Genomic DNA, 25467 nt, shown 5'->3' with positions numbered 1-25467 from the left:
CATTTCCAAAAAAGAGAATGAAAAGGGGAGTAATCACAGAGTTAAGGGTCCGTTTGGCACAGTATTGGTCCATTATCCAATGATGGCTCACCAAACAAGAATGAAAGTTCTTTCTCCAAAAGCCGTTGCTTAAACTTTAAACCCCTTTAACGAACTTACCTAACTAACATTCACAATCATCTATCCATATGGCGCATTAATCTGATACTGATGCATCATCAGCCTCGGCTTTTGGTGCTTTAGCTGTTGGATAAATAATTACAACGTTAGTTGAATAGGATACTTGCCCAAAAAGCAGCCATGTCCAACTACACATTGCACAAATTTGCTTAAAAAGTCAGTAATCTGATCCGAAAGTTTATAAACATAAACTGCAATTTGACCCCACCATAGCCAACGGTTACCTAGAATTTCAGCCAGTCAAGAAGCATTCGATACAAATAAGTTCATGAAAAAACAGACAAAAGAACAATTAGAATGCAGCTATTGGCTGGCCCAACAGGAACAGATCTGAGTCCTCGGAACAAAGAACATCGCTGCACATTCACTCACATGTAACAAATCTAGTGGGAGCCAAATGCCAAAGCTCTCCTATTTAGATACTGGAATCTGAACTTAAAAAACTAATCTTTGGTGTCAAGTAATGCATATCTGATGAGGGTTCTTTTTTTTCTTTTTCTTTTTCTTTTTAAATAATGAACACTCACCATAAGATTCATTTCAGAGTATAGGAGCATTGTCGAGCCATGAAAGTCGTCGATCTCTAGTGTATTAGACCAACCAAAAACCCTTTTTGTTTTTTGTATAACAGAACTTACTTTAGATGTTTCAAGCATAAGATTTGCTTTTCACTTTGTATAACAGAACAAAATTTTAATTGAACCAAATCAAAACCGGAAGGACATGATACCAAGAATTCCATCATTAACCACAAAATGTCATGAGAAGCAATCCATAACCAACATGAAACAGAAAAAGAGGAAGGCTTTATAGTTCCTCCAAAGTCCAACCTACACGAAACAACAAAGGTAGTTTTGCAGGTGGGGGTGGGGGCTAATACTTCAAAAGGGCTAAAGATGAGCCCCAACAAGTATCAAGAAATATTGAAAACCCCACCACAATGTTAAAGATATATAATTGACGATATGTCATCTGCTTTTACATTTTTTTTTTAAAACCTTATGTGACCAAATATATCGGCACGGCGGAGGTTGGCACACTGTGCCGCTGGTGCTGATGGTCCATGTTAAACTCCCTAAGGCTAATGTAGGGAATCTGCACCTCATCCTTGTCTGCGGGAGTCAGAGTTCCGGCGAGTGGACCGGAGGACGGGCGGCTGGTTGTCCGGAAAGGAGTGGAGGACCCACTTCTACTCTCGGTAACGTAAACGGGTCCGGAGATTGATGCCCTGATGGCGCGTCTACCGTGGACCCCGTACTCGAGAGCATTCTCAGAGTGGCGTGAAGTCCATTTCCAGCTGAAGAAGAGCAGAGCATTCTTCCACCACCGCTTCTTGTTCTTCTTGATCTTCTTCTTGGACGATGAATAGTCATCCTTCGAGATGGGCTTTTGAAGCTTGAAGTGTAGTGCGTCTATGGCTATGGATGAGGAGGATCTTGACGAAGTCTCCCTCTTGTGCCTCCTTGCTTCCTCCAACACCTGCATTTTTAAAATTTGCAAAAAAGAAAACAAGAATCAAGATTGGTTATTATGCTTCTTAATTATACATTTCTCTAACTTGTTGGTCACATTTAACTATGCAGGTAAATACCTGGATTCTAAACTAATTAAGAAATGAGAATGGATAGTATGAAGAGCACCTGAAAGTAATCAATTTGAGGATCAAAGCCATAGTCACTGAAGTGTTGAGGTTCTGACACAGGAAAAATGGGAGACTTGCTTGACATTTTTTTTTTTTGTAGTGGGGGATGGAAGTAGCAGGAGAGCCTTGGCCTTGTGCTGGTGCACTGAAGAATAGAATTATAGAAATGGGATGAGCGAGGAGTTCTTGCGGGGGGGATGGGGAGTAGTAAACATTAGTGCAAATGTGAAGTAGGGGGGGGCTCAAGGTGGGACTGACCGTTGGATGGATGGTGAGAATGAGAACACCCTACCCTACCCTAGTAGTCAATCTTGACCATAACGCTTATTGCCTCGCGCGCATCTTGGTAGTGCCCAGGAGTCTGGACTCCCTATTTTATACGCCAAATTTGTAATGCATTTATTGTTTCATGCTTTTAGGGCTGGACATGTAGTTTACTTATTGAGACTTTTCTTTATTTGGGTACAGTTAACTTTGCCTTGTGAATTCTCTTTCTCCTGTAGGATTGCTGTCACTGTCCCCTGTTAGCATAAATATATCTACATTCTGCACCCGTTTATTGTCTAGAATCATGCACTTTATACCCGTACAACATTTTTACAATTTAGTCATTGATTACACAGCCTTAAAAATAGATATTCCTGTTCAAAACTCGGTGTGTATATATATATATTGCCCTCAATGTCTATCACTGAGATTGGGGTCGTAAACGAATCAAATTGCTCGCAAGTTCGATCAAAACTCGATTCAAATTTGATCAACATCAAATAGAGTCGAACTCAAGTTCAATTGGATTCAAATTTGAGGTCGATCTCGAATTCGAATTTTACATTAAAAACTCGTCAAGATTAAATTTGAATTTAAATTTGATAAAATTAAATCGACACTCAACTCGATAAAATCAAATTTCAATTCTCGATTTGGCTTATTCGTAGTCCTAACTGAGTTGATCAAACACATATAGGCAGTGAACCCAATAATTTCACTTTGAATTTTGCAAGCGTACATCATTGTTGTTGACAAGTAGCGTGTCTAATAATTTACTCTGATTATACTTTGACAGAAATTCTTGCTACTTCTAGGACTGCAATTAATCAGCACTTGTTGGTGTGTGTGGGAACCTCGATCGTTTGCATTTTCTCTTCTTTCTGTGTAGGTTTTCCCCGGATGTGAACCATGGGAAATGGGATAGGAGTACATGAACGGACTCAAGTAAAATGTCTTGTTCCAAATTTAGACAGGACGAACACAAGAGGTTAGGCCATAATAAAAGTGCTTACTTGTGCCATAATAAAATTTCCTTCACTTGTTTGGTCACATTAGGAGTGCCTCTGAAGTATGGTGGAAATAGCATAATTGAGAATAAGTTTTGCGGGATTGAGTGAGTAAATTTCAACTAAGCACAATAACACTCGTGGCACTGGTGGTGGTGGTTTTGTAACTTACCGTGTCCTAGCCCACATCTACAGCTGAAGAGAAATTAACAATAATCTAGGGTGCCGTGTGCTTTTAATGTTTTCACCCGAAAACAACGTAGTTAAAATGTAGCCATCAGAAATCAATAGTGGAGTTATATGAGTTGTCTTCTTCCTCAACTACACATCAAGTACCAAGTAGAAAGCTAGACTATGATTTGTCACTGGGGATGCATGAGGCTTTTACCTGCCCCTCCTGCTGCTGCCGCCCGCTTACTGGGTAGAGTTGCTGCAGTCGAGAAATGAAATTTGCTGTGTTTGGATAGGGATTGTTTGTGTAAAATAATACGTAATTATTTGTTTATATTACAGATATATTATTTTATTAATATTTTTACTTTTAAATTATCCTTTTATTTCGCATACGATTTTACTGCAGTAATTGCTAAAATTGGTGCAGTAGTCAGTGTAGCATTGATGGCATGCTAGTGCGTTTGAAACTCATAGGTAACAAAAAGAAGGCATGAGTATCAAGTTACTACTACTGCTTTTTACTGCTCCATCTCTTTTTTTATAACTGACGTTTAAGAAATTTGTTCTAGTGTACTTTTATCTATCGTTTTATTATCCCCATATAGTATTAATTATTTTTTCACAATTTTACCCTTTTATCTCTCTTTTCCAATACAGGGTTCTTAATTACTACTCCTAATAATTAGTTTGGTGGGAGTTAGTTTGCATTGCTTTTGGTCTAGTAAAACAGCACCATTTAGTACTCTAGTGAGAGAAAACATGGGTGAATTGGACAATTAATGAGGATACAAAAGGAAAGTAGTGTATAGATTTAAGCAATGAAAAACTTTTCTTAATTGATGTGCAAAACCTTAAACGTCAGTTATAAAAAAAGGGAGGGAGTATTTGGCTATATATATATATATTATATGAAACTCGAACGGATAAAGGAGAATTTTAGCATATGGCATGTATTCTTGTTGCCTCATCTATGAGCATGATCAAGAAGATAGATTACTACTAAAGAATGAGATCAATCCATTAGAATTCTCACAATATGGAACCTGAGCTCCATCTAGTGGTTCCAGTACTTAAAAATTTTCTTCCTTCTCTGTGGGTGGTTATAATAAAGACAATCCAGAACAATTATCTGATATGTCAGCCTAGTCGTTTTGGCTGCTAAGAGGAATACTTCATCCCCTTTTCCTATTTTCTTCTCCTACAATAAGAAGAAACTGCTGAATCATTTTGTGCTTGATCAGGGAAGCTAGCTACATCCCCTGTTCTATTTCCATTCGGATTATAGTGACCCACCCCTTCGCGAGCGAAAAAACTCTTCAAGTCTGTCTCTCAAGTCTCATCTACATTGGCCAATTATTCAATGTCTCAATTATTTATTAGTTAGTAATTAATACTCGCTACCACAAACTTCAATACTCTACATGATTCTCATCTCAAACTGATAGTTTCAGGAGGCAGCCCATGTTAGAAAAAGCCCATTTGAATTTCTGCCAATTTCTCACTCAACACAACACAAATACACCTTCCAGAAAGCCCAAGAACTCTTTTTATTTTGTTGTTGAAGCCCATACGCTGTTCCAACCCTAACTTGATCACAGACTCGCAAGATCCAGATTGAGAGCCAATTTCAGAAGCCACCCTGCGTGTTTCGGCTCTTCTTGTGTCCTTTTCACAATCATAACCATTGCCTCAGCAAAATCCAAGCAAATTCCATATGGGGGCAGCAAATAGTACTGCACAGCCTGGAAAGCCATAAGCCACAGCGAAAAGGCACCCATTGCTACTTCCTAGTTTTATATTCCTAAGTTATACTTTAAGTACACGTACTGATCTAACTCTACATTCCCATGCATCTGACTTTTGGGGATAATTTCAACAGTACTTTTGGGCGCATACGAGTTATACATTTTTAAAAAGGTAATTACTACTCCATTTTACAACACATTGGACCTTTACTTATCTAATTCTCTAACCATTATGGTGTTGCAGTTGACTTGTTGGATCAGTAATCCTTTGGGTCCTGAATTCAGCAAGAAATATGCTTTTAATTGTTTACAACCGTATCTAGGAAGGAATCTATTGCACTTCTACATTGCCAGTATAAACGAGATGAGATCAATTACTCCATCAGAACTTGAAGCAGCTCGAATAATTTGAAGAGCTCGAATTTGAGCTTTATATAAGAGGATTGAAAGCTCATCAAGCTTTTAACACATACACACGTGCGTGCACGCGCGCATATATATATATATATATATAAATATATGCAAATTGTTCATATATATATATATAGATATCCCAAGTGTAAAATTATATAATGTACTAAATATACGTCACTTAAGCTTGATTGAACTTGGCTCTGATCGAAAGCTACTAGTACAAGGCTTTTCCCATGGCCCAATTCCCGTACCAATACCGAAACCAACCGCAACGGATCTTCTGTCTCATATTCTGTGCCACTCTCTCTCTCACTTTTTATTATATTACTATTTCCCCTACATAAATATTATATTTTAATTTTTTTTATTCCTTTAAGATTCAATAACTATTAATTAAGTGAAAAATAAATAGAACAGTTAAAAAAAAGCCCACCTATTGCACTTCCAACTACGAGGCAGCAGCCCTTTACCAAACAGCATCAAATTCACCCATGACAAGAACCATGAGTCCAATACCGTCATTTCAACTAATCCCGCGTCAACACTGGCGCCTACTCCTACTGCAGCGCTTTCAACTTCAATTTTACTCATCCTCCTACGTAGTTGGTCTCACTGAAACCAACAAGAACCTTCCTAATCCTCTCTCTCTCTCTCTCTCTCTCTCTCTCAATTCTCATCGTCTTATAATCTCCTTCACTTCCTCCTCTGCCCCTTCATTCCTTCTGCATTAAGCATACCCTTCCCCTTCCTCCCTTTCTTTAATTCTCTCAAAAACCATAAAAAATAGTAGTGATTATGGACGGTGATCACTCCGTTCCTCGTATTCCAAACACACCAAACCCAAAAGACTTTGCCATGGGCGGAAAAATAATGCTCAGTGCTATAGTCATCTTATTCTTTGTCGTAGTTTTGATGGTCGCCCTTCATTTATACGCCCGGTGGTACCTCCTCCGCGAACGGCGCCGCCAACTCCTCCGCAGGAGGAGCCGTTTGAACAGTCGCAGAAGAGCCCACATCGTCTTTTACGTTGACAACAATCCCGCTGCTCACCCGGCCCCCAATAGCGGCCTTGAACCGTCCGTGATTGCTTCTCTTCCGGTTTTTGTTTATAGCCCGAAAACTCAGCCGGAGGGGATGGACTGCGCCGTCTGCTTATCGGAGTTTGAGGAGAATGAAAAGGGAAGGCTGTTGCCCAAATGCAACCATTCTTTTCACGCTGATTGCATTGATATGTGGTTTCATTCGCACTCCACCTGCCCAATTTGTCGAGCTGCGGTTGAACCGGTTCCCGAACCGGTGACGAGCAATTCCGCGGTTGAACCGGAAGGGAACAGGATTGAACCCGGTTTGAGTTCTGGGTTGAATGAGGAGGGAGACTGCTCTTCTACGGCGTCGCTGGGGTCGAGGAGGAAGGGGTTGGATTTGACGGCTGTGAGAATCGAGGTTCCGAGGAGGAGTGAGTTCGAGCCCGAGTTGCCGCTGAGTTCACCCGCGAGTCACGGTTTTAGGTCGCCCGGGACTCGGTTGTTGTCCTTGAAGAGAATACTGAGCATGGGCCGAAAAACACCTGGCACAGCACCTGCGACGCCGTGTGGGGCGGGAACGAGTTGCAGCTCGGGACCGACTCAGTTTGATTTGGAGAGTGGACCGGCTGAGTTGACTCAGGGCCGGGTGCTGACCCCGAGGTGATAGGTCTTGGTCTCAGTCCCGCAATAGTTGAACAGTATGGAAAAATCGCAAACAGATATTTTGACTAGTGTCAGAAATCTGGAGATTCGCGAGCCGCCCGATGCAGTACAAATTCTTGAGTGGGCGTGGCGAATAGTGAATGGTCGTGATATACAGAGGCTGATTTGCTAGCACGCAGTGGATGACTGAAATGGTTGACCTGTAGATAGATAAGGATGGTGGGTTACTACTGCTGACCACGAGACTTCTATTTTGTAATCCACCGGTCCTAAATTATTCATTCAATTATTTGATTAATCATGATTTTAGCACATTACATTTGGCCGATTTTTACTTGGACACCATGAGATTTTTGTCTTTTGATCTATTTACTATTTAGATAATGAAAGTATAGGCCATTCTTATAATCAAATTGAACGAGAAGTTCTTGATCTAATAATTGAGATTAAGATTTCAAACTCAAATATTAGAGATTCTCATTTCTAATTTCTTTATATTTTCTCCACTTCGCTTCTTCTGTGTCACCCATTAAAAAAAAAAGAAAAAATTAAACTCGAACTTGTTAATATTATGCCTTATTAATTATCAATGGTTACACGCGCCGATTGGAATATACATATGCATATATATATATATATAGTACAGAAGTTTAGGCTTATAGAATTCGTGGTAGATTAGATAGGTGCATTTTCTGCTGATTTAATTATAAAGGTGAAGAAATAAATCAAGATTCCAAGTGGGCTTAGATAAAAGTTTTCATTCCCGTGACGCGTAATTTCTCTTCACCTTCTGACTAACAAAAGAAAATAGAACGAAGGATTCGAGTTTCTTTGCAAGTGTGTGTGTGTGTCACACTAATTTTAAGGGATAATGCCAGTTTAGGATTGTTTTTCTTACTATTAGTTGCTGCTGATTAGCGAAGGGAATTTTTAGTAAGCTGTGAAAGCAGCAAAAGCCTAAACAACCACCAGACATTTCCTTTCCAATGCAAACAAACAAGCTGAAAGTTGTTGAGACAGTCCTTGACCTTGACCATCTTCAAACTACAAACGTTGACTAACATTAGCATCAGCATCAGGAGACCACAGAGAGTGGGAATAAGGAACGTAACTCATTTGCCTGGAACTTGCAATAAGATGATTAAAGCGGTTCGTTCATCAGCATTTCAACGTGGAGGCAGGCAGGCAGGCAGGTCTTCCCATGCTGAATTCCAATTTTTTTTTTATATATATATATATATAAATAAAAGATAGAAAGAAAGGAAAAGACATATTATTGTTGGTCTTTTATTCAACTACTTCAAAAGGATGACTTCTGCTGTCAGCATTGACAATTTTCAACGAGCTCCACTTGGATTCAACTATAGTTTAGTCAAAGAAAGCACGCTTAAAAAACGGGTCACGTTTCTGCGTTGAAATACACTGCACGGAGAAGATGGTTTACGTGCGGAGTTAGGACAATAATTCACAAGTCCTTTAACAGCAGTAGTTAGTTTCCTTCTTCAAAATTCCAAATACTTCCCACCATTTTATTTTATTTTCTATCCACAATCATGTGAGCTTTTGATTAATTTGCAACACTCTATCAGTGGTTTTCATTAAGGGCATTTAATTTAATTTATTTGCAGAATAATAATAATAATATATGTTACAAACTTACAAAAATTACGATCATATCTTTTAGTACGGTACATTCTAGGTATCAGTTTTAGCTAATCAACTTCTCTACTAACTGTTAGAATTACTACAGCTCTAATTCCACCTTTGTCTTCTACATTACTACACTCCCTATTCAGCAAATGATCTATCTGTTAAGGTCCACAGTATAACATTCTGACTCTGTTATCCTGCTAGATGTAAGTTCACCGGTTCAACCAAGCGCGATTTTCGCCTCTTTTTGCCTTCAGGAGTACAGATTTTCGAGACACCGCCAGGCTTTCCCAGTTTTACAGAGAGTCTACAAGTCGAGGTGGATACCGAAGATGGTATTGGTATGCCTGCAACGGGGCAGTTTTCTTTACCAGGCTTGTTGTGCCTTTCACCTCTAGTGCACCCTTTAGGAGATTTAGCTCTCTTCTTTGACAATTGAGGCGGTGCTACATCACTTCGCTTCTCGTTTTGGAGGAGATGGACCAGAAATGGATTCCCAACCGTGTAACAGATAGATCCACTATCACCCCCACTCTTCTCCAAATCCACGTATCCATCGTTCACCTGTTCATAGAGATGAGAAGGTCGAAATTTAGAACAATGCCACCTCATCCTTATTATATAAATACGAATCCAAATAAATTGCTCCTTCAACTCAACTAGAATTCTCGTGGGAAAGTTTCTAATGCACGTCCTAATTAGAAATTTAGAATCGTCGGTTTGCAAGATAATCTAGTCCAAAGTGAAGGGTTTACCAATTGAAGAAGCGCAGAAAATGTTCGAGCAACATCGTGCTTTTCTTGGCCCTTGACCACATCAGCGAAAGACATGGAAATTCCGGTGTCTCCTGCCATATGTAGCTTATCCATAACCCTTTCACCATACTGATGAATATCAAATGGAGGCCGCGAGTCCTGTCAGAGTGTCAATATTGGCTCGCATCAGAAGCACGTTATGGAAATACCAGTAGAAAGATGGATATCAAATAACTATAGAGACATGTGGGATGCACAAACTTGCTCTTCCAAGTTGTGCTCAATTCTCTGTTTCCATGTTGAAACCCGAGCAGCTAATTCCGTCTGTTTCTCAGTTTCAGCAAGACTAGCAAGGAGAGAATCCTACAGATACCAATATAGTTTCACTAAGTCAATATTGCACCTTGACAATTCAAAGACACTTACTGCATGAGAAGGAATTACAGTTCAACACTTGAATATGGCATTGTAAACTTCTTTTAGCAAAACCTAGTGATCTCACTTCATTGTACAATTCAAATCACTATTGAGAAACGCATGCAGTTTCTTCGAGATCCAGACATACAAACCACAATTTTATACGGCAGCACCAAGAGAAACTGATAACTAGAAAGGATTAAGAAAGTGCCTATCTCACAATATGAATTTTGAGCTTCTGTGTTTCCCTCCAAATACATTGTTTACCCATTCAAATATATGATCTCCTCCGAGCAGACATGCTCACACTAAACAGTGACAACCAAGATAAGAAGTCAACCTTTAATCAGCTGACTGAGATAGGAAGCGTTTCTGTGGCTTACCAAGTGGGAGCGACAAAGATCTTCAAGGCTTGCATGAGAAGTGGGATTTTCATAACCTTCATCTCGGTCCAAGTGAATGTCACCATCATGCTACACAAAAGTTGAAAAGTGAACCATTTGTCTAGATGTGCACAACACCACCATTTCACCACACATACAAGTTTCAAATATGGAAGCACATCAACAGCCTGCCTAACCTTATCTTGCTGAGGTACATCTTCATAAGTGTATGTATCCTCTGGCATGTCAAAATCAGGCGGCTCATTTCCTGGATCCTCACTGTCATATCCATTATCTGTGTTGTTCTCTTTAGGATTAGGAACAGCATTGTATTCTGTGTTCCTCCCTCGAACAAAAAATGATTGCCGCAGCTGCAAACAATGGTTTGTCAATATAGAAAAGAAGTCCAACTCAGAGCAAAACGTATAACACAAATAAACCAACCTTCTCAAAGAGTGGAGGAGAATGTGGTTCAGCTGGCCTCTGTAAGGTGGAGCATCTTGCTTCCCATATTTCAGCGAGTTCTGAACTAGGACCATCTTGTCTTGCAAGAGGAAACTCTGCCATCAGAGGATCAGATTTCCGCCAATTGGCCACCAGCCTTCCTTTCACTTTGACTGCTTGGAACAAAATGAAAATTTAACAAATCAGGCGTTTATTTAAGACAGGAAAAGAGCAAGAATGGCAACAGAATAGTCTAATAACCTCTTTTATAAGGCTTGACTTTTAAATTCCCTGGTTCATGGGGATTGAGAGGTTTCCATGGATCATCACTATCAGAATCATCTGATTCGGCATACTCATTTTCCATGTTGAAATGACCACCGTCATCTCCAGGAAAATCATAGGCAGGCAGAGAAGACCCAACACCATGGTCATTCAATTTGACACCATGATCGACCAATGGGGACTGATTGATTTCAGCATCTTGATATTTTTGAGCCGACAGCTTGTGGCCAGTACCCCCAGAATGTCTGGTTGGGGACTGAAAGCTCTTGCGACTTTTACAGTTCAAGGAGCTTCCTCTACAGACATCATTGTGGAGTTTTCCAGCTTTACTCTGACTGTTCAAGAAGTCGATGACTGCTACTGCATCAGATGAGTCTAACAAAATAAAATCCTGGAAAAGATCATTGGTGGCTAGCTGCAAGCACAAAATGACATGTATTGAGAATGAGAGCATCCTTAGACAAACCACATTCTTAATACTTGACAAATACCAGATAGGACTCTAGTTCCCCAGCATCTCCAATAGCATCTAAGCAATCACCTTCAAGGACAACCAAATTTGCAGGGGGTCTCACAAAATGATGTGCTGGTATATCTTTGCCATTCACACTATCTAATATATTCTTTGCTTCAACTGCAACACAGAAAAGTTTTAATCCAAGAGATGTTTTGCAACCATATCACAACAAGATAAAAAAGAAACAACATACCTGGAATGTCATCTAAGCCCCAAAATCTATCATCTTCTTCCTCATGAGGAGCCTCTAAACCACTTTCTTCTGATTGGGCTGATGCACTCGTTCCTTGTTCTTGTGAACTACTCATATAAGAAGTTAAAAAGAAAATGATAAATAATTGGTAACTTATACAAATTTTGCAAATGCAAATCTCTTTTCACCAATATCTCATTCTTGCCAAAAATTTCCTTATCCATTTAAACAACTAGTGAAGTTTGATCCTGGATAATGAGTACTTATAAATGCAACCAGAACTGCACGTGTCAACCATAAACTAAGGATGAAATCTGATGGTATCCAACTTTTAAAGAAACCGATCTTTATATTCCATTAAGTGCTAAATCTTTAATGTTTAAGTTAATGCTTAAATCAGATGACAATGTTTCAATGGCATACCATAGAAATTTTAGCAGACACATGAGCATGTGAAAGAAGCAATTCAAATCATGAGTCTTTAACTTTAATGACACTTCCGCGGCACTAATGGGGCAGTTCTGCCCAAATTAAGGACTATTTGCCTGTTATGCCCCTCAGTTCCCCGGCCCCATATGCTCATCATTGTTCAACATAAAATAACAATTATATAAAACTATCTTAGGAACAGCAATGCTCTCATGAATCCAACTTTCAACAGAGTCACTAATTTAGTTGAAATTATGGGAAGGCATGTGGAAAAAAACCAAATCATAAGGAATTAACTTAAAGGTCCCCAAAAGAACTCGCATAACCATAAGTGTTACACTATGGCATATGTTTTACATCAAAAAACTGCACAACATATTTTTCTTCTTCTCCTCTAGGTAAATGTGTTATGCTGTACAACTGATTACCATGAAATTCAATCAATTAAAACCACGTTTGAGTTTATCTAACTAAAGGAGCAGAGTTTCTCTCCAGTTCACAAAAAAAAAAAGAACTTCTACTGTAAACAAATGCCACAGCTAACAACTCATTTGAGAAATTTAAATATATGCAAGTCTTAGATAATATCATTACACCACAGCTTTCACATGCTCCTGACACGCAAATGTCTAAAAATTCTCCATTCAATTCCACCAAAGGCTTGAATTTTCCAAATGAAGAACAGTTGCAAGACTAACTTAATTTTTTAGCTTTTTTTTATCAAATTGAAAGAAAGATTAATCTAGCTGCATACTTTGTCCATAGACAAACATAACAGAAGTTAAATTTTTTAAAAAAATTCTTTTTTAACAGTGAAAAGCTAAACAAATTGTCAGTGTGAAAATAATTACTTACGGAAAATTATTATAAGATTGACACACTATGGAGGACTGAAACCAGAAGCACATGTGCAAACAAAATCTAAATGTTGCATAAACATTCATTTCTAAGAAGGTTAACCAGCTATCACACCTGATAAATCACCCTATTAAAATAATAAATATATAAGTTATAGAAAAAAATGTAGCTCATTGCAACTAAGTCACCAGTTAAAGAGCGGCTAATTGTTATGCCTCCTTAATGAACAGCCTAACTGTCACATTGAGAGTCCCTAAACTCGTTGTTTCAGCAGAATTCCAGATGCCAATACTTTAGCTACAGTCAACACAGTATAAAACAGACAAACACCAAGGACGTTAACTTCGATTCCCTACTAACCAATCCAAGGGAAAGGCTAACAGATTGGGTGCAAATCTCCTATCCCCAGATGACTAAACTAACAAAGTTTGAAACTTTACTTCAAATCCAGAAACTTAAAATGCCAATTGACAACCTTTACTCCATAATTATGTATTGTCCTATTACATATTGCAATAATTCCGTTTGTCAATAAAATAAAATAGTCTACTAGAAGTAAATATATGAAAGATGCATAAATGGACTTAAGGAACCAAACCTCTTCTGGGAAATGAACTCCAACGCATGCAAAACCAAAGAATATAAATATTCCACCTTTCTACTGTACACTTGCACCGAACCCTGCAGCAGCAAAGCAGCTAACACAAAATTCCCAAAACATAATATCAAAATCAGCCCAGAATTTGGGAATAATCAAGAACCCTCATCTTATTATTAGCAAAATTTGACAAGACCTTCGGCAAAATTTACGGAGAGTTGAGGAACATCGTGGTCGTCGGAGGTAATTTCACCGGAGCAGATCTTAAGCAAATATTCCGAAAGATTCTTTGCTAAATCTACAGCCCAATTTGATTCGAGGTCACGAAGAGGTTGTACCGAATGAAATATTCCGGTGGACTCGGGTTGTTGATCTTGAGTGTTATTCATCTTCAATCGACCGAATAGAACAGTCCATTACTGGGCGGGTTTTTCTGCCATCAAAATTTCATCATTTGGGGTCAAAGATAGAAAACCTAGAAGCTGGGTTGTTGAAAAAATGGAGTTTTGGAACTCCCAAATTTTTTAACCAAGAAATGAAGAGGAAAATTAAATTGGATGAAGCCTAGAGACAGGAGAGAGTGTTTGGAACTTTGGCGTGTTGTGTGTGTAGATTGAAGTGTTTTAGTGCGTGAAAGGTTTCAAAATTTTTGGGTGATTAGTTTCCCGCCCAGGTGTACACATTGGGCTTACTGGCCCTTTTTGCTTTTGGACAGAAGTATATGTCCATCCTCTTTTGTGGGTTCAAAAGTAAAGGCTGGCCTGGAATGTTCCAACAATCATAGGAGGCCAGACCCAAAACTTGTTTGGGGCCCGCTCAATTTCATCTGTGGAATACTCCCAAAAATTGGCAAAGATGCATGCAAGTATCCTTTTGAGTTGCACAACGTTTTCTTTTGATATGAAAAAAGTTGTTCAAATGTAGTATAATATCTTGTCTAACTTTTAGATTTTAAAATACAGAAAATTAGAGTGTAGAGATTTTTTTTTTTTTTTTAGTGTTAGAGATGTTGTAACTACTTTTATCCGCTATTTTTTCCTAAATTTATCTCTATTCACTATTTTTCCCAAACATATGGCTATTTAATCTCATTATCCCTATATTTCCAAAGTATTTGTCCCTGTGATTTATAAATCCTTGCGCGAGTCTTTAAAAAAAATTCCAAGCCATAGATACAAACGATGAAAATTAATTTTAATGATTAATCTTATATATACTGTTAGTATATACACTATCACCACCATTATATATATGACACGTGTAAAATTTGAATTTGAAATTCAAAATTTGTTCATGTGTCATTCATCCAATCGTGATAGTGTATACACTGACAGTGTGTATAGAATTTACTCTTTATCAATTGATCTAGAATTGAGATAAAGAAATTGTGAATTATTACACATAGTTTGCCCCTGCTGAATTCAATTTCTAGTTCTTCCCCTGTCTAAGACATGCATTCAGTGGAACACTTCGTTATTTAGCAGTATCTTTGAACAGGTAAAAATATTGTCCAATGAAGTTAAGAACAAGAAGAAAAGTAGAAAGATCTCTATGCTGGATTCAAGTAATACTGACTTGCCATGTACCAAGAAGAATGTCATTAGAATTCATTATGGTAAATTCACTTTCTTGTTGAGTTATGTGGTAGTTGTACATTGAGTCCCATCACATGGGGGGCTGGGGGAAAGTGTGGGGTTTAGTAGTTTTACACTTTCATCGTGCCAGGAACGTAGGGAAAGCCAGAGGCTGTTATCCATGAATCACCGATAAAATATTTGCCAGGAGTGAAGCTCTCAGCAATCTGTGGAGTGATATGTTGGAAACCTGGCCAATCAACTCTCTGATCTGTATTGGCACCTGGACCTCTGTTCTGGTATTCAGCATAGTACAACGTTTTCAGCCCAAAAGTACCCATCCATGGGGACCATCCCTGTGGATCAATGAATCCGTCGATGTTGGATTGCATGATGATGGTTCTTGAGTATTCCTTCCATGGACGTCCAAGATATGCCCTGACTGGTGGATCAGCAGACAGCAAAGCTGGGTCTGCCACGATTGAGCAGTTTTGGAGGACGATGGCTCCGGTGCTACGGCTGTTATTCCTGCCTTGAGCTGTGACCATGCAAGCTTGGTTCACAAGTGGCATCCTCACAATCAGCTTGCAGTTCTGGAAAACTGCTGCAGCATCGCCGAAGATGAAATCTATGGTTCCACTGATGGTTGTGTCGCGGTAGAACTGGCGGTAGGTATGGCTGTAAAGGGTATCTTGGTAGCCATCTATTTGGCAATTGTAAACAATGGTCCTATCGCCTGAAACACGAAGTGCCACAGCCTGATGCTTTTCTGGTCCAGCTGAGTTCTCAATTCCAATGTCTCTAAGGATGCATCCATCTCCATTAATGGCTGTATCATTTCAAGAGCACAATGAGAAAAAATGGTCCAGCAATGCAGTTACTAACATCAATCTGATTCCAACTATGGTAAGAAATTACTTAGCACTGCTAATCTGCTACTAAGGTTGCCTATTGTACTCTACATATCAGAGACTTAGAATTGAAATAAGATTTTGATCATCAATTCTGAGTTTCTGATAGACAGGAAGAAAAACACCCTCAACAATAAATCCTTTTGATGCAGTAAAGTAATTAGGGCACCCAACTTACCAACAGTTGCAGTGTGGAAAGTGCCAATGCCATCAACGTAGTTCTTGTTTGCGGTGATCTTGGTAACATTTGGGCCTTCTCCCATAATCACAACATTGTTTATGCGTCTTGGGATTAAAATGACTTCCTTGTAGACACCAGCCTTGATAAGAATGACAAAGGGTGTAGTGTTATTCTTGGGGACAGTATTAATAGCATCCCGAATGGTCTTGAAGGTGCCACTTCCATCTTGAGCAATTATGGCATTAGGCTTGATTGAAGCAGGGTCAACTTGAAGGAGCCTACGCTCAACAAAATTTTCCTCATCAAGCTTTCTCTTTTCAGCAGACAGGAGTCTTCGGCTGAGGCCGGGGATTGCCAAGGTTCCCAAAATCTCAGAGAAATCTGTGACAATAGCAAGGCCGTTGCTAGAGAGCTGAACAGCAGTTCTCATGAGTTGCTTCATTTTCTCTCCGGTATCACCTGTTGTATTCTCAAATGCATCCAAACAAGTCTGTTGCAACGTGATTGCACCACTCAACCATGTTTTGAGATCAGCCGCGTAGTCATCCAACTTGCTGATATCAAAGTTCTGAACCTTATCGAAGGACCTCTTGAAGTCATCAATCGCAGTGTTCAAAACTTCTTTGCAAATGTCCAGGGCCTCAGAAGTCCTGGGGTCCTTGGCAGCATTCTGGAGAAGAGATGAGTTCTTGATGACTTCGCCGAGGTTATCAACCGTTGTTTGGAAGGCAACCTTTACAAGTTCTCTGGGGTCACTGGTGTTCTTGGCTTTTGACAGGCTATCTTCACAGGTTTCCTTATAATCAGTATGCTGGCAAAGGCTTTGTATAGCCTTGGAGGAAGATGTTACAGGCGCGGCATCTGCCCCGGCGGAGGGTGATTCAACATTCTTATGGCTAGAACCATAAGTCACGGCACCAACTACGGCTGCCACAAGGAGGATTGAAGAGACGCTCAGAATGGCGAGCTTCTTCTTCCTTGAACTATCGTCATAACCCATTGATGATATTTATATATCGTGTTAAAAGTAATTCTTTCTATTTGATATATTTTATTTTTTCGAATTCTAACGAGCCCACTCTTTCCCTTGAATTAGAGAAAGGTTATTAGTAAAGACACAAGGGTCTTTGATACCCCTCCACTGTCTGGATAAATGTGGGAAATGGTTCTTATATACAGAGATGAAGATGCGAGGAATATAACCATGCAATTTGACAGTCAAATTCTGTTAGATAGCGTTTGGCTGAGGGCCTTCTTTATTTTCGGACATTACAGAACGATGGTCCTTAGCATTTATAGGCCAAGAAAATGTAGGACAGCCATTCAAAAACAACAGGTATGTGTTGTGTCTTTGGCTGAGTAAACTTTTCGTGAGAATGACACACACATTCATTTGACTGGTTGATAATTATGAATTCGCTGGGCTCCCATAGTTTTGGAATCTAAGGGACTGTTAGCTTTAGAAGATTCTATGGACTTACTGAATATGTATGCTTATTGTCCAGCAAATATTAACTTGAGGGCGTATGACATTTTCCACCTTGGCAAAAGGGTCTGAAGGATATGATGTTTAAATTAATTGCACCTCGTGGTAACTAATTCAATTTCCTATGGGATGAAAATATTGGGTTTAACACATTACCCCAAAAAAAAAAAAAAAGTCATTCTTTAAGTTTCAAAAAAAAAAAAAAAATCTTTCTCCCTCTGATATTTTCTTATCAATCTTCATTAAAAAAAAAATAAAAAAAGTCGACTTGTATGTAATAGGAGTGATTGTTTTACGTACGTTCCTCTGTTGTTAAATTTTCTTCTTCGCAAAGAAAAGAATCTACTTTGCTGGTTGCTACCTCACGAAGATTTATTTTTCCAGTAACTTTGATTAAAATTGTTAAATGAGTCATATCTAAAACTTCTCTGGTAATTACACTCAACATCCTTAGATTTTAGATCCTAGAACAACAGGTTCTACCTTTTCATTTATTTTTTGATGGATAAAAACTTAAGTCCGGTCCAATTTAGATTTCTTCAAATATCAAGTGTCAAGGGTGAAAATGTTTAACTGAAGGAAAAGCTACTTACTACCTTTATTTTATTTCTTTATTTATTAAATTTAGCAGGAAACTCAAAACTACAATTAGTTTATGCTATGCATTCCCTGAGTTAGTATCTTTTAGTCATGGTATTGATATATTCTTCGTTCAATGAGAAATTCATTCTTGACTTGTGAGAATCTATGGGGTAAACTTTCTCAGTCTCTCAAATTGAATTACTAATACATTGAGGGTCATTATGGGCTTAGCTTCACTTAAAAAGCTTTGCAAAAAGACAATACTGTCGAACCAATAAGGAATCATAACTCATTTATGATCATATAAAATTGAGGAAAAATGCAATTAATTACACCATTGATGGCTACTTTTTTCTTTTCTTACAGAAGTAAGAAATTGTTTAATTAAACCTAATCCCAAGTTTAACCTCAAAAGCCAGCAACTTTTGAGGCAAACCTGGGGACTTAACTACCCAACCCTTAACCCCCCAAGAACGATGTGAGATAAACAGAATAGGGAAGCCTGTAACGCTGCTGCTACTAAGGGATTAGTAACACCATTGATGGCTACAACTACATTGTTATCCACAATTAGCTGATCATCATGTTGACATGGCCTGTAAGCACTAGAGACTATTTTAATTTTTGTTTAGGCGGGATATATTTTTTTTTATTTAAGGAATTCATTAATTTAGTTTTTTCTTTTTTGAAAAAAATCGTCTTTTAATGGTCAGACTGTTTTGCTTAAAACCCTCTGGATTGATTTCATTAAAACAAAAAAATCCTGTAAATATATTTATTGTCACCACGTTGACATGATGACAAGTTTTATGGTGGCCATTGAGCAACTTATAGAATTTCCCTGTAAGTTGATCAATAACCAATTACAACTTGCTAATTCAACGAATCATGGCTCTGGTCGTAAAAGTTTTAATTAAATTCCATCACCAACGTTGGGATGACTTTTAGCCTAACAAAAAAAACAACTTAGTTCGACTCTTTTCCTTTTTTCTTGTGCATTTTATCAAATTCTTCATGTGCACTACAATCTGTGATTTTGGATATGTTATTATTAACTAACAATAAAAATCATGGACATCTACCCATATCCAACACAAGATTAAATCAATATTAGAACAAATAATTGAGTAATTTAAAAAAGACTGATTATCATTGAAACCCACTGACAAACTCAACGTGTCCATAGCTTTTGATTATTGCATTCATCGTTCGACTGCATAGTCCGTTTCATTGCAGATTGCATGGAGTAAAGATTGTAATCTTTTTTTTTTCCTCCTTCCGGAATAGATAATGTGGAGAATTGAGTTTTTCCTTTTTTTTCCCTCTTCTGTAATTTGCAAAACATAGATAAAAATATAAAATATGAAATATTCTTTAACTAGGATTAATTATTGTTCTCGAAATTAAAAAGAAAACGAAAGAACAAGAAAAAAAATCCCTATCTAGGTTGATTTTTGAGCTCTAGATTGGCTACATCGTGCTTCCATCAAAATTCTCTTAGTGTGATATATTGTTTGCAACTAGTTTAAAAGTGGAAAAAGAAAAGAGATGAAAAGAAAATTTTGTGGGAGTTGGAATAATTGTACTCGACGACATTGCAACAGAGGATAAGAGCTAACTTTTTGTTTGAAATCCTTGGTGAAATATATATATCAGAGAAATTGGTGGATTCGTTCATAATATTTGAAGCATTTTCACTGTTTAATGAATGATCAACAGGCTTGTCAGTTGGCCATTAACAAGAATAAAACTTGCTTTCCCAAAAGCACTACCGATCCTCAACTCCAATATGAAATCCCTTATCAATCCGCACTCTTCAAATCCTGACACATGTAATACGTTGTATTGTAAGAATTGATCTAAGTGAATTCACGTGACGTGTTAGAATCTGAAGAATGAGAATTGGTAAGGGAACTTCATAACTTGGCTGAGGATCTGAAGTGCCCAAAAGCTACCTAAGTAAAAGAGAGATCAATTTGTTGCTTGCACTCAAAGTTAGACGGTATATCCACTAGTTGATTTGCTTCTTGATGATAAAGTTACGTTAGGGGTACAAATGAGACGAATCAAGTCGAATTTTGACTTAATCTAGTCGAGTCTCAATTTAATTTTATGAAACTCAAACTCGAGATCGAGCTTGACGAGGTTTTAATGCAAAACCCGAGTTTGAGCTTAAAAAAATAAAAAAAAAATTATTTTATTTTTAAAAAATGAATAAAAATAATAGTTTTTCTTAACAAATAATAAAATATTAGGGATATATATATGTAATTTTATTATTAATATATATATATATATATATTAGATTCGACTTGTGAACTAACGAATTGAGTATTTTTGAACTCGAATTCGACTTGATCAGATCGAACTTGATATTGACCGAACTCGAGTCGAACTTGAATTTGAACTCGTGAGCGGCTCGATTCGTTTGCAACCTTAGCATGAAGGCAACAAATAGGCTTTAGGAGAGATTAAATTCCATTACATTTAAACAAAGTAACCATGAATATTGATCGTATTGTACTCGTAAAATTTAAAACCAAAACAAGAGACTTATGCTAGATATATCGGGGAAGAAAAGTATCATAATGTCAAGAAGCCAGCCCCTAGAGAAACCATGGAAACCTCCACTCAAGAAGACTTTTTAGTTGCCAAAAGAACTACTGAAAAAATGCCATCTGACTACATTCGTCCCTCATCCAGCAACTTCATCTATCACCCCTAGTCTCCAGAGGGAGGCATTTGGTTGACATTCTCGAAATTGAAATCACAATCATAAACTCCAATACGTGCATGGATTGGCGTCGTTTCCCTCACCACTTGAGTTTGGAACAAGAATGGATCTTATTTTACTAATGGGTTAATAGATTTATTGAAATCCAAGCCCCAAGTAGGGAATGATGCCTGTTAATTTTGATGCCTATTCACCAAACAACCTCTAAAACTTCTAAACAACTCGGCACTCTTGTTTTTTATTTTTATTTTTTTTGTCAACTTCTAAACACTTGGGCCTCTGGGTTGTTGTGTATATAGAAGTATTGTGTATAACATACATAGAAGTTTTTCAATATTGAAGAAGTCATGAATTTATTAATTCAAAAATTCAATTCATCTTGTGAAGTACAGTTATCCATGTCCCGAGGACAAAATAATACAAGTGATAAATGCCAACAAATAGGAAATTTTTTTTCTTTTATTGATCAGAACATTTTACAAAAAGAGAACAAGATTAATGTTGTAACAAACTAAAAAGAAAAAAAAAGAACAAAAAGTTGCCGGAAGTTTCATGCACTAAAAGCCAGGTTATTCTTCATTTTACATCAACTGAAATCGCGCATTAAAATGATTCTCTTTACACTTGCATGCCAGGAGCATAGGGTACGCCGGAGGCTGTGATCCATGCATTGCCCTGAATATAGGCCCCTGGGGTAAAGCTCTGAGCAATCTGAGGAGTAATCTTCTTGATACCCTTCCATTGAACTCTCTTGCTAGTATCAGCACCTGGACCCCTGTTGTTGTATTCAGCATAATAGCAAGTGTCTATGCCAAAGTTGCCCATCCATGGGGACCATCCCTCTGGAGCAATGAATCCATCAATGGAAGTCTGCATGATGATGGTTCTTGAGAACTCCTTCCATGGACGTCCGAGGTAGGCCTTGATTGGTGGTTGAACGGCCAAGAAAGCTGGATCGGCAACGATTTGACAGTTTTGGAGAACAATGGCTCCAATGCCGCGTCTCTCTTTCCTTCCTTGAGCTGTGACCATGCAACCCTGGTTTTCCATTGGCTTCCTGACAACCATCTTGCAGTCCTGGAATACAGCTGAGCCGTCACCAAAGATGAAATCTATGGTTCCACTGATGGTGCAGTTGCGGTAGTATTGGCGGTAGGTATGGGTGTAGAGTGTGTCTTGGTAGGCATCGATCTGGCAATTGTAAACGATTGTCCTATCGCCAGAAACTCGAAGTGCCACAGCCTGATGTTTTTCTGCCCCGGCTGAGTTCTCAATTCCCAAGTCCTTGAGGATGGTGGCATCTCCGTTCACGGCTGCAAAAAAAGTGGTCAGTAATGATACCATGAGATTAATGTTGTGTTTCTTTCCCATTCGAGAGACTCTTCATTTTAAAGATTTCTTATGATATTTGCAAACGTAGACCAATTAGTATGGAAATTGGAATTGTATTCAATTCATAGAATGCAATTCCAGTCTCCATCTGTGATGAAATACCTACACTGGCTAAGCAAATGAAGTTATAATGTGACTTACAAAGTGTTGGTGTTTGGAAAGTGCCAACTCCATCAACAAAGTTCTTGTTTCCAGTAATCTTAGTCTTGGTTGGGCCTTCTCCAACGAGAACAATGCCGTTAACGTGCTTTGGGAGCGTAACATACTCCTTGTAGATACCAGCCTTGATGAAAATAACAAAGGTTTGGTTGTTCTTCTTAGGGACGGTATTAACAGCAGCCATGATAGACTTGAATTGGCCACTGCCATCTTGAGCAACCACGGCATTAGGCTTGAGGGAAGCAGTGTTGGCAGCCATGAGCTTGCGTGCCATAGCATCAACAAAATCAGGTTCAACAGAAGAAGACATGAGCCTTCTCTTGAAGCCTTGGATGTTGAAGTTTGTCAAGACCTCAGAAATATCAGTAACCATGGCAAGACCGTTGCTTGTGAGCTCACCAGCTGTCTTGAGGAGTTTCTTCATCTGCTCACCGGTGTCACCTGTTGTATTCTCAAATGCATCCAAACAAGTTTCCTGGAAAGTGCCTGCAGCACTCAACCATGTTTTGAGATCGGCGACATAGTCGTCAATCTTGTTGATATCAAAGGTGCCAACTGTTTCAAATGACCTCTGGAGGTCCTCAATGGATGTGTTGAGGGCATACTTGCAAGTTTCCAGAGCCTGATGAGTCCTGGGGTCCTTGGCGGCGTTTTGGAGAAGAGTGGAGTTCTCGATGACACTTGCAATGTTATCAACTGCGGCTGTGAATGCGAGCTTGATGAGTTCTCTGGGGTCGCTGGTGTTCTTGGCTCCTGACAGGCTTTGTTCACAGGTTTGCTTATAATCCACATGCTTGCAAACGGATTCCACGGACTTTGAGGAGGTTGCTACTTGATCAGAACCACCACCAGATGTGGCGGTTTCGGTGCCATGGCGACCAACGGAGTAGGTGACTGTCCCAACTACAGCTGCCACCAGGAGAATGGAAGACACGCCAAGAATGGCTGCCTTCTTCTTTCCTTCACTACCCATTTTCTTTTTGGTATTTTTGTTGTTACTATTTTTTTCTTTTTCGTGAGATTATCTTTCCCTTGATCAGAGAAAGAATTTAACAGAGCTCTTAAGAGGGGTCTCTTATTTACTACACAAAAGAGCCTTACCTCTTCTGCGCCCTGAGTCTGAATAATTTTGTGAAACAAGATGCTTTATATAGGTTTTTGGTACCAGACAAGACAATCACAAATTCATTTCATGCAGTAACAGATAGTTTCTGTTGAGAAAGATGAGGCTATGGACAATCTCAAATTGAACGGTTCCGACAAAATGCTTGGTTCTTAGCCTTTATTGGCAAACCAAGAAAGGAGGATATTTGTTGTATCTTTGCCTAGGTAAACTGATTAAGCTTACATGGATAACTAATTTTCAAGAATCCCAACACTTTTCCTATTCTCTCGGCTTATAACTTTAAGAATGATAATACTTTTCTATTGTCTAGGCTCATAACTTTCTTCGGAGAATAATTTTTCTGTCCATTGATTTTTTTTTCTTTTAAAGCAAACAAATGTTGATTTTCTCCACTGACCATCCATTCCAACTCTTTTCGTATAGGCAATTACTGATCTAATGGCATCCTCTCTCTAAAAAATTAATATCGGTTTCATTTCTTCTTGGATATCAATTCATCATTCTTTTTTGAAGGGAGTGTCCATTCTATTCTCGCCAGGCCTAGCCACAAGATCTTATATTAATTGTTAACACTTCACCCCTCCCCCTTCAACAAAAAAAAAAGTATTTATTAAACAAAAATTGTAGCTTCACTTGAGTTGTTTTGTGCATGCCAATGGCTATAGAGCATGACGACTTGTCACAATTTTGACCGAAAATTTCATAATATTATTGTTTGGAAGAAAATTTATTTGCTTTCCTTCATATGTAAACTTAATTCAAGGTTGATGATTTGCCCTATCAAAGCGATTAAAATGCCAATTCAACCCCTGAAATGAATAAGTTTTAATTGAGCCCTCTAAATTAGAAATTTCATTTTAAATAAGCCTTTCAATCAACTCATATTTGGTTGATAATGTTTGACTAAACTTTATTGGCATGATGAAATCTTGCAAATTTTTTTCGGGATCTTAAAGCATATGACCTCCCATTTGAATGTCCCCGAAAGGATAAAATAGTACTCTTTTAATCAAACTTGAAATGGAATGAACATTTTTTTTATATATAAAAGAGAAAAGTTTTATCATATTTAGTTTAATTAGGCAGGAAATTAATCATTTCAAAGTCCCTAAAAAATTTTTAGTATTCTTTTTGGCCACTAAAGTTTATTCACATGAAATGATGAAATTAAGGCTCATTTGAAACAAATTTCCAATTTGAAGGGCTTAATTTAAAAGTTATTCACTTTTAGGGGGGTCTGAATTGACACTCTCATCTACTTTGGAGACCCAAAACGACATTCACCCTTCTATTCAGTGAAAGCCCTCTGTTCCTACTGGATCCAATTCTGCTTGAGGAGAAAAATTAGCCCACCTAGAATATGCTTAGTGCAAAAAGCTTTTACAAGTCAGTTAAAAAACTAAAAAGTTAGACTAGAATCCTTGTTCCATCCACAAGGTTATGATGTATGCTAAGCATTTTGGCCGTTCCACGGGACTTCGAGATCTCTTTTTGGATGTTTCACACTATATACATCATCTCCATCTATTAGAGTAAGAATGGCCCAAAAAACAGAAGGTGATCGTTAAGCAAATAATAGATGAAGATGGTATGATATTAATATGGCCTGTAACACCAAAAAATATGATAGAGGATATAAAGTGTTACCTATCTAGCTGGACTAGCGTATCTTGAAC

At 38.2% G+C, this 25467-nt stretch overlaps 5 protein-coding genes across 5 annotated transcripts; 1 reads left to right on the top strand and 4 right to left on the bottom strand.

Moving 5' to 3' along the window:
• Positions 1–924: 924 nt before the first annotated feature.
• Positions 925–2055, bottom strand: LOC113765582. Its single transcript, XM_027309809.1, has 2 exons — positions 1821–2055; positions 925–1659 (listed from the first exon to the last, which is right to left on the bottom strand). Exons 1-2 carry the CDS (start codon positions 1905–1907, stop codon positions 1180–1182), a joined length of 567 nt encoding a protein of 188 aa, XP_027165610.1. The 5' UTR covers positions 1908–2055; the 3' UTR covers positions 925–1179.
• A 3888-nt stretch (positions 2056–5943) lies between these two features.
• On the top strand, positions 5944–7483 carry LOC113765157 (RING-H2 finger protein ATL2). The gene has a single exon (XM_027309239.1). It carries the CDS (start codon positions 6225–6227, stop codon positions 7116–7118), a length of 894 nt encoding a protein of 297 aa, XP_027165040.1. The 5' UTR covers positions 5944–6224; the 3' UTR covers positions 7119–7483.
• A 1308-nt stretch (positions 7484–8791) lies between these two features.
• LOC113765683 (condensin-2 complex subunit H2) lies at positions 8792–14213 on the bottom strand. Its single transcript, XM_027309922.1, has 11 exons — positions 13843–14213; positions 13647–13746; positions 11762–11868; positions 11543–11685; positions 11028–11466; positions 10767–10939; positions 10520–10693; positions 10323–10412; positions 9784–9885; positions 9523–9681; positions 8792–9331 (listed from the first exon to the last, which is right to left on the bottom strand). Exons 1-11 carry the CDS (start codon positions 14033–14035, stop codon positions 8960–8962), a joined length of 2052 nt encoding a protein of 683 aa, XP_027165723.1. The 5' UTR covers positions 14036–14213; the 3' UTR covers positions 8792–8959.
• A 1138-nt stretch (positions 14214–15351) lies between these two features.
• On the bottom strand, positions 15352–17312 carry LOC113764927 (pectinesterase-like). Its single transcript, XM_027308971.1, has 2 exons — positions 16310–17312; positions 15352–16049 (listed from the first exon to the last, which is right to left on the bottom strand). The coding sequence occupies exons 1-2, from the start codon at positions 17310–17312 to the stop codon at positions 15352–15354; spliced, it is 1701 nt and encodes a 566-aa protein (XP_027164772.1).
• Positions 17313–21732: 4420 nt separating this feature from the next.
• Positions 21733–23638, bottom strand: LOC113764925 (pectinesterase-like). The gene is made up of 2 exons (XM_027308970.1): positions 22648–23638; positions 21733–22427 (listed from the first exon to the last, which is right to left on the bottom strand). The coding sequence occupies exons 1-2, from the start codon at positions 23636–23638 to the stop codon at positions 21733–21735; spliced, it is 1686 nt and encodes a 561-aa protein (XP_027164771.1).
• Between the last annotated feature and the right edge of the window lie 1829 nt (positions 23639–25467).

This window comes from Coffea eugenioides, chromosome 3 (assembly GCF_003713205.1).
Source record: "Coffea eugenioides isolate CCC68of chromosome 3, Ceug_1.0, whole genome shotgun sequence".
Taxonomy (NCBI): domain Eukaryota; kingdom Viridiplantae; phylum Streptophyta; class Magnoliopsida; order Gentianales; family Rubiaceae; genus Coffea; species Coffea eugenioides.
The sequence above is the reverse complement of the archived record's forward strand: the minus strand, read 5'-3'. Positions and strand labels throughout refer to the sequence as shown.

What these genes read in the sequence shown, in the direction of transcription:
- LOC113765157 (XM_027309239.1), top strand. Translation starts at nt 6,225, where the DNA reads ATGGACGGTGATCACTCCGTTCCTCGTATTCCAAACACACCAAACCCA.
- LOC113765582 (XM_027309809.1), bottom strand. Translation starts at nt 1,907, where the DNA reads ATGTCAAGCAAGTCTCCCATTTTTCCTGTGTCAGAACCTCAACACTTC. An exon ending in CTCAAATTGATTACTTTCAG is followed by an intron (nt 1,660 to 1,820) that starts GTGCTCTTCATA and finishes TTAAAAATGCAG; the next exon opens with GTGTTGGAGGAAGCAAGGAG.
- LOC113765683 (XM_027309922.1), bottom strand. Translation starts at nt 14,035, where the DNA reads ATGAATAACACTCAAGATCAACAACCCGAGTCCACCGGAATATTTCAT. An exon ending in CTCCGTAAATTTTGCCGAAG is followed by an intron (nt 13,747 to 13,842) that starts GTCTTGTCAAAT and finishes ATTTTGTGTTAG; the next exon opens with CTGCTTTGCTGCTGCAGGGT. An exon ending in GGGAACTAGAGTCCTATCTG is followed by an intron (nt 11,467 to 11,542) that starts GTATTTGTCAAG and finishes TTGTGCTTGCAG; the next exon opens with CTAGCCACCAATGATCTTTT.
- LOC113764927 (XM_027308971.1), bottom strand. Translation starts at nt 17,312, where the DNA reads ATGGGTTATGACGATAGTTCAAGGAAGAAGAAGCTCGCCATTCTGAGC. An exon ending in TTTCCACACTGCAACTGTTG is followed by an intron (nt 16,050 to 16,309) that starts GTAAGTTGGGTG and finishes GAAATGATACAG; the next exon opens with CCATTAATGGAGATGGATGC.
- LOC113764925 (XM_027308970.1), bottom strand. Translation starts at nt 23,638, where the DNA reads ATGGGTAGTGAAGGAAAGAAGAAGGCAGCCATTCTTGGCGTGTCTTCC. An exon ending in TTTCCAAACACCAACACTTT is followed by an intron (nt 22,428 to 22,647) that starts GTAAGTCACATT and finishes CTTTTTTTGCAG; the next exon opens with CCGTGAACGGAGATGCCACC.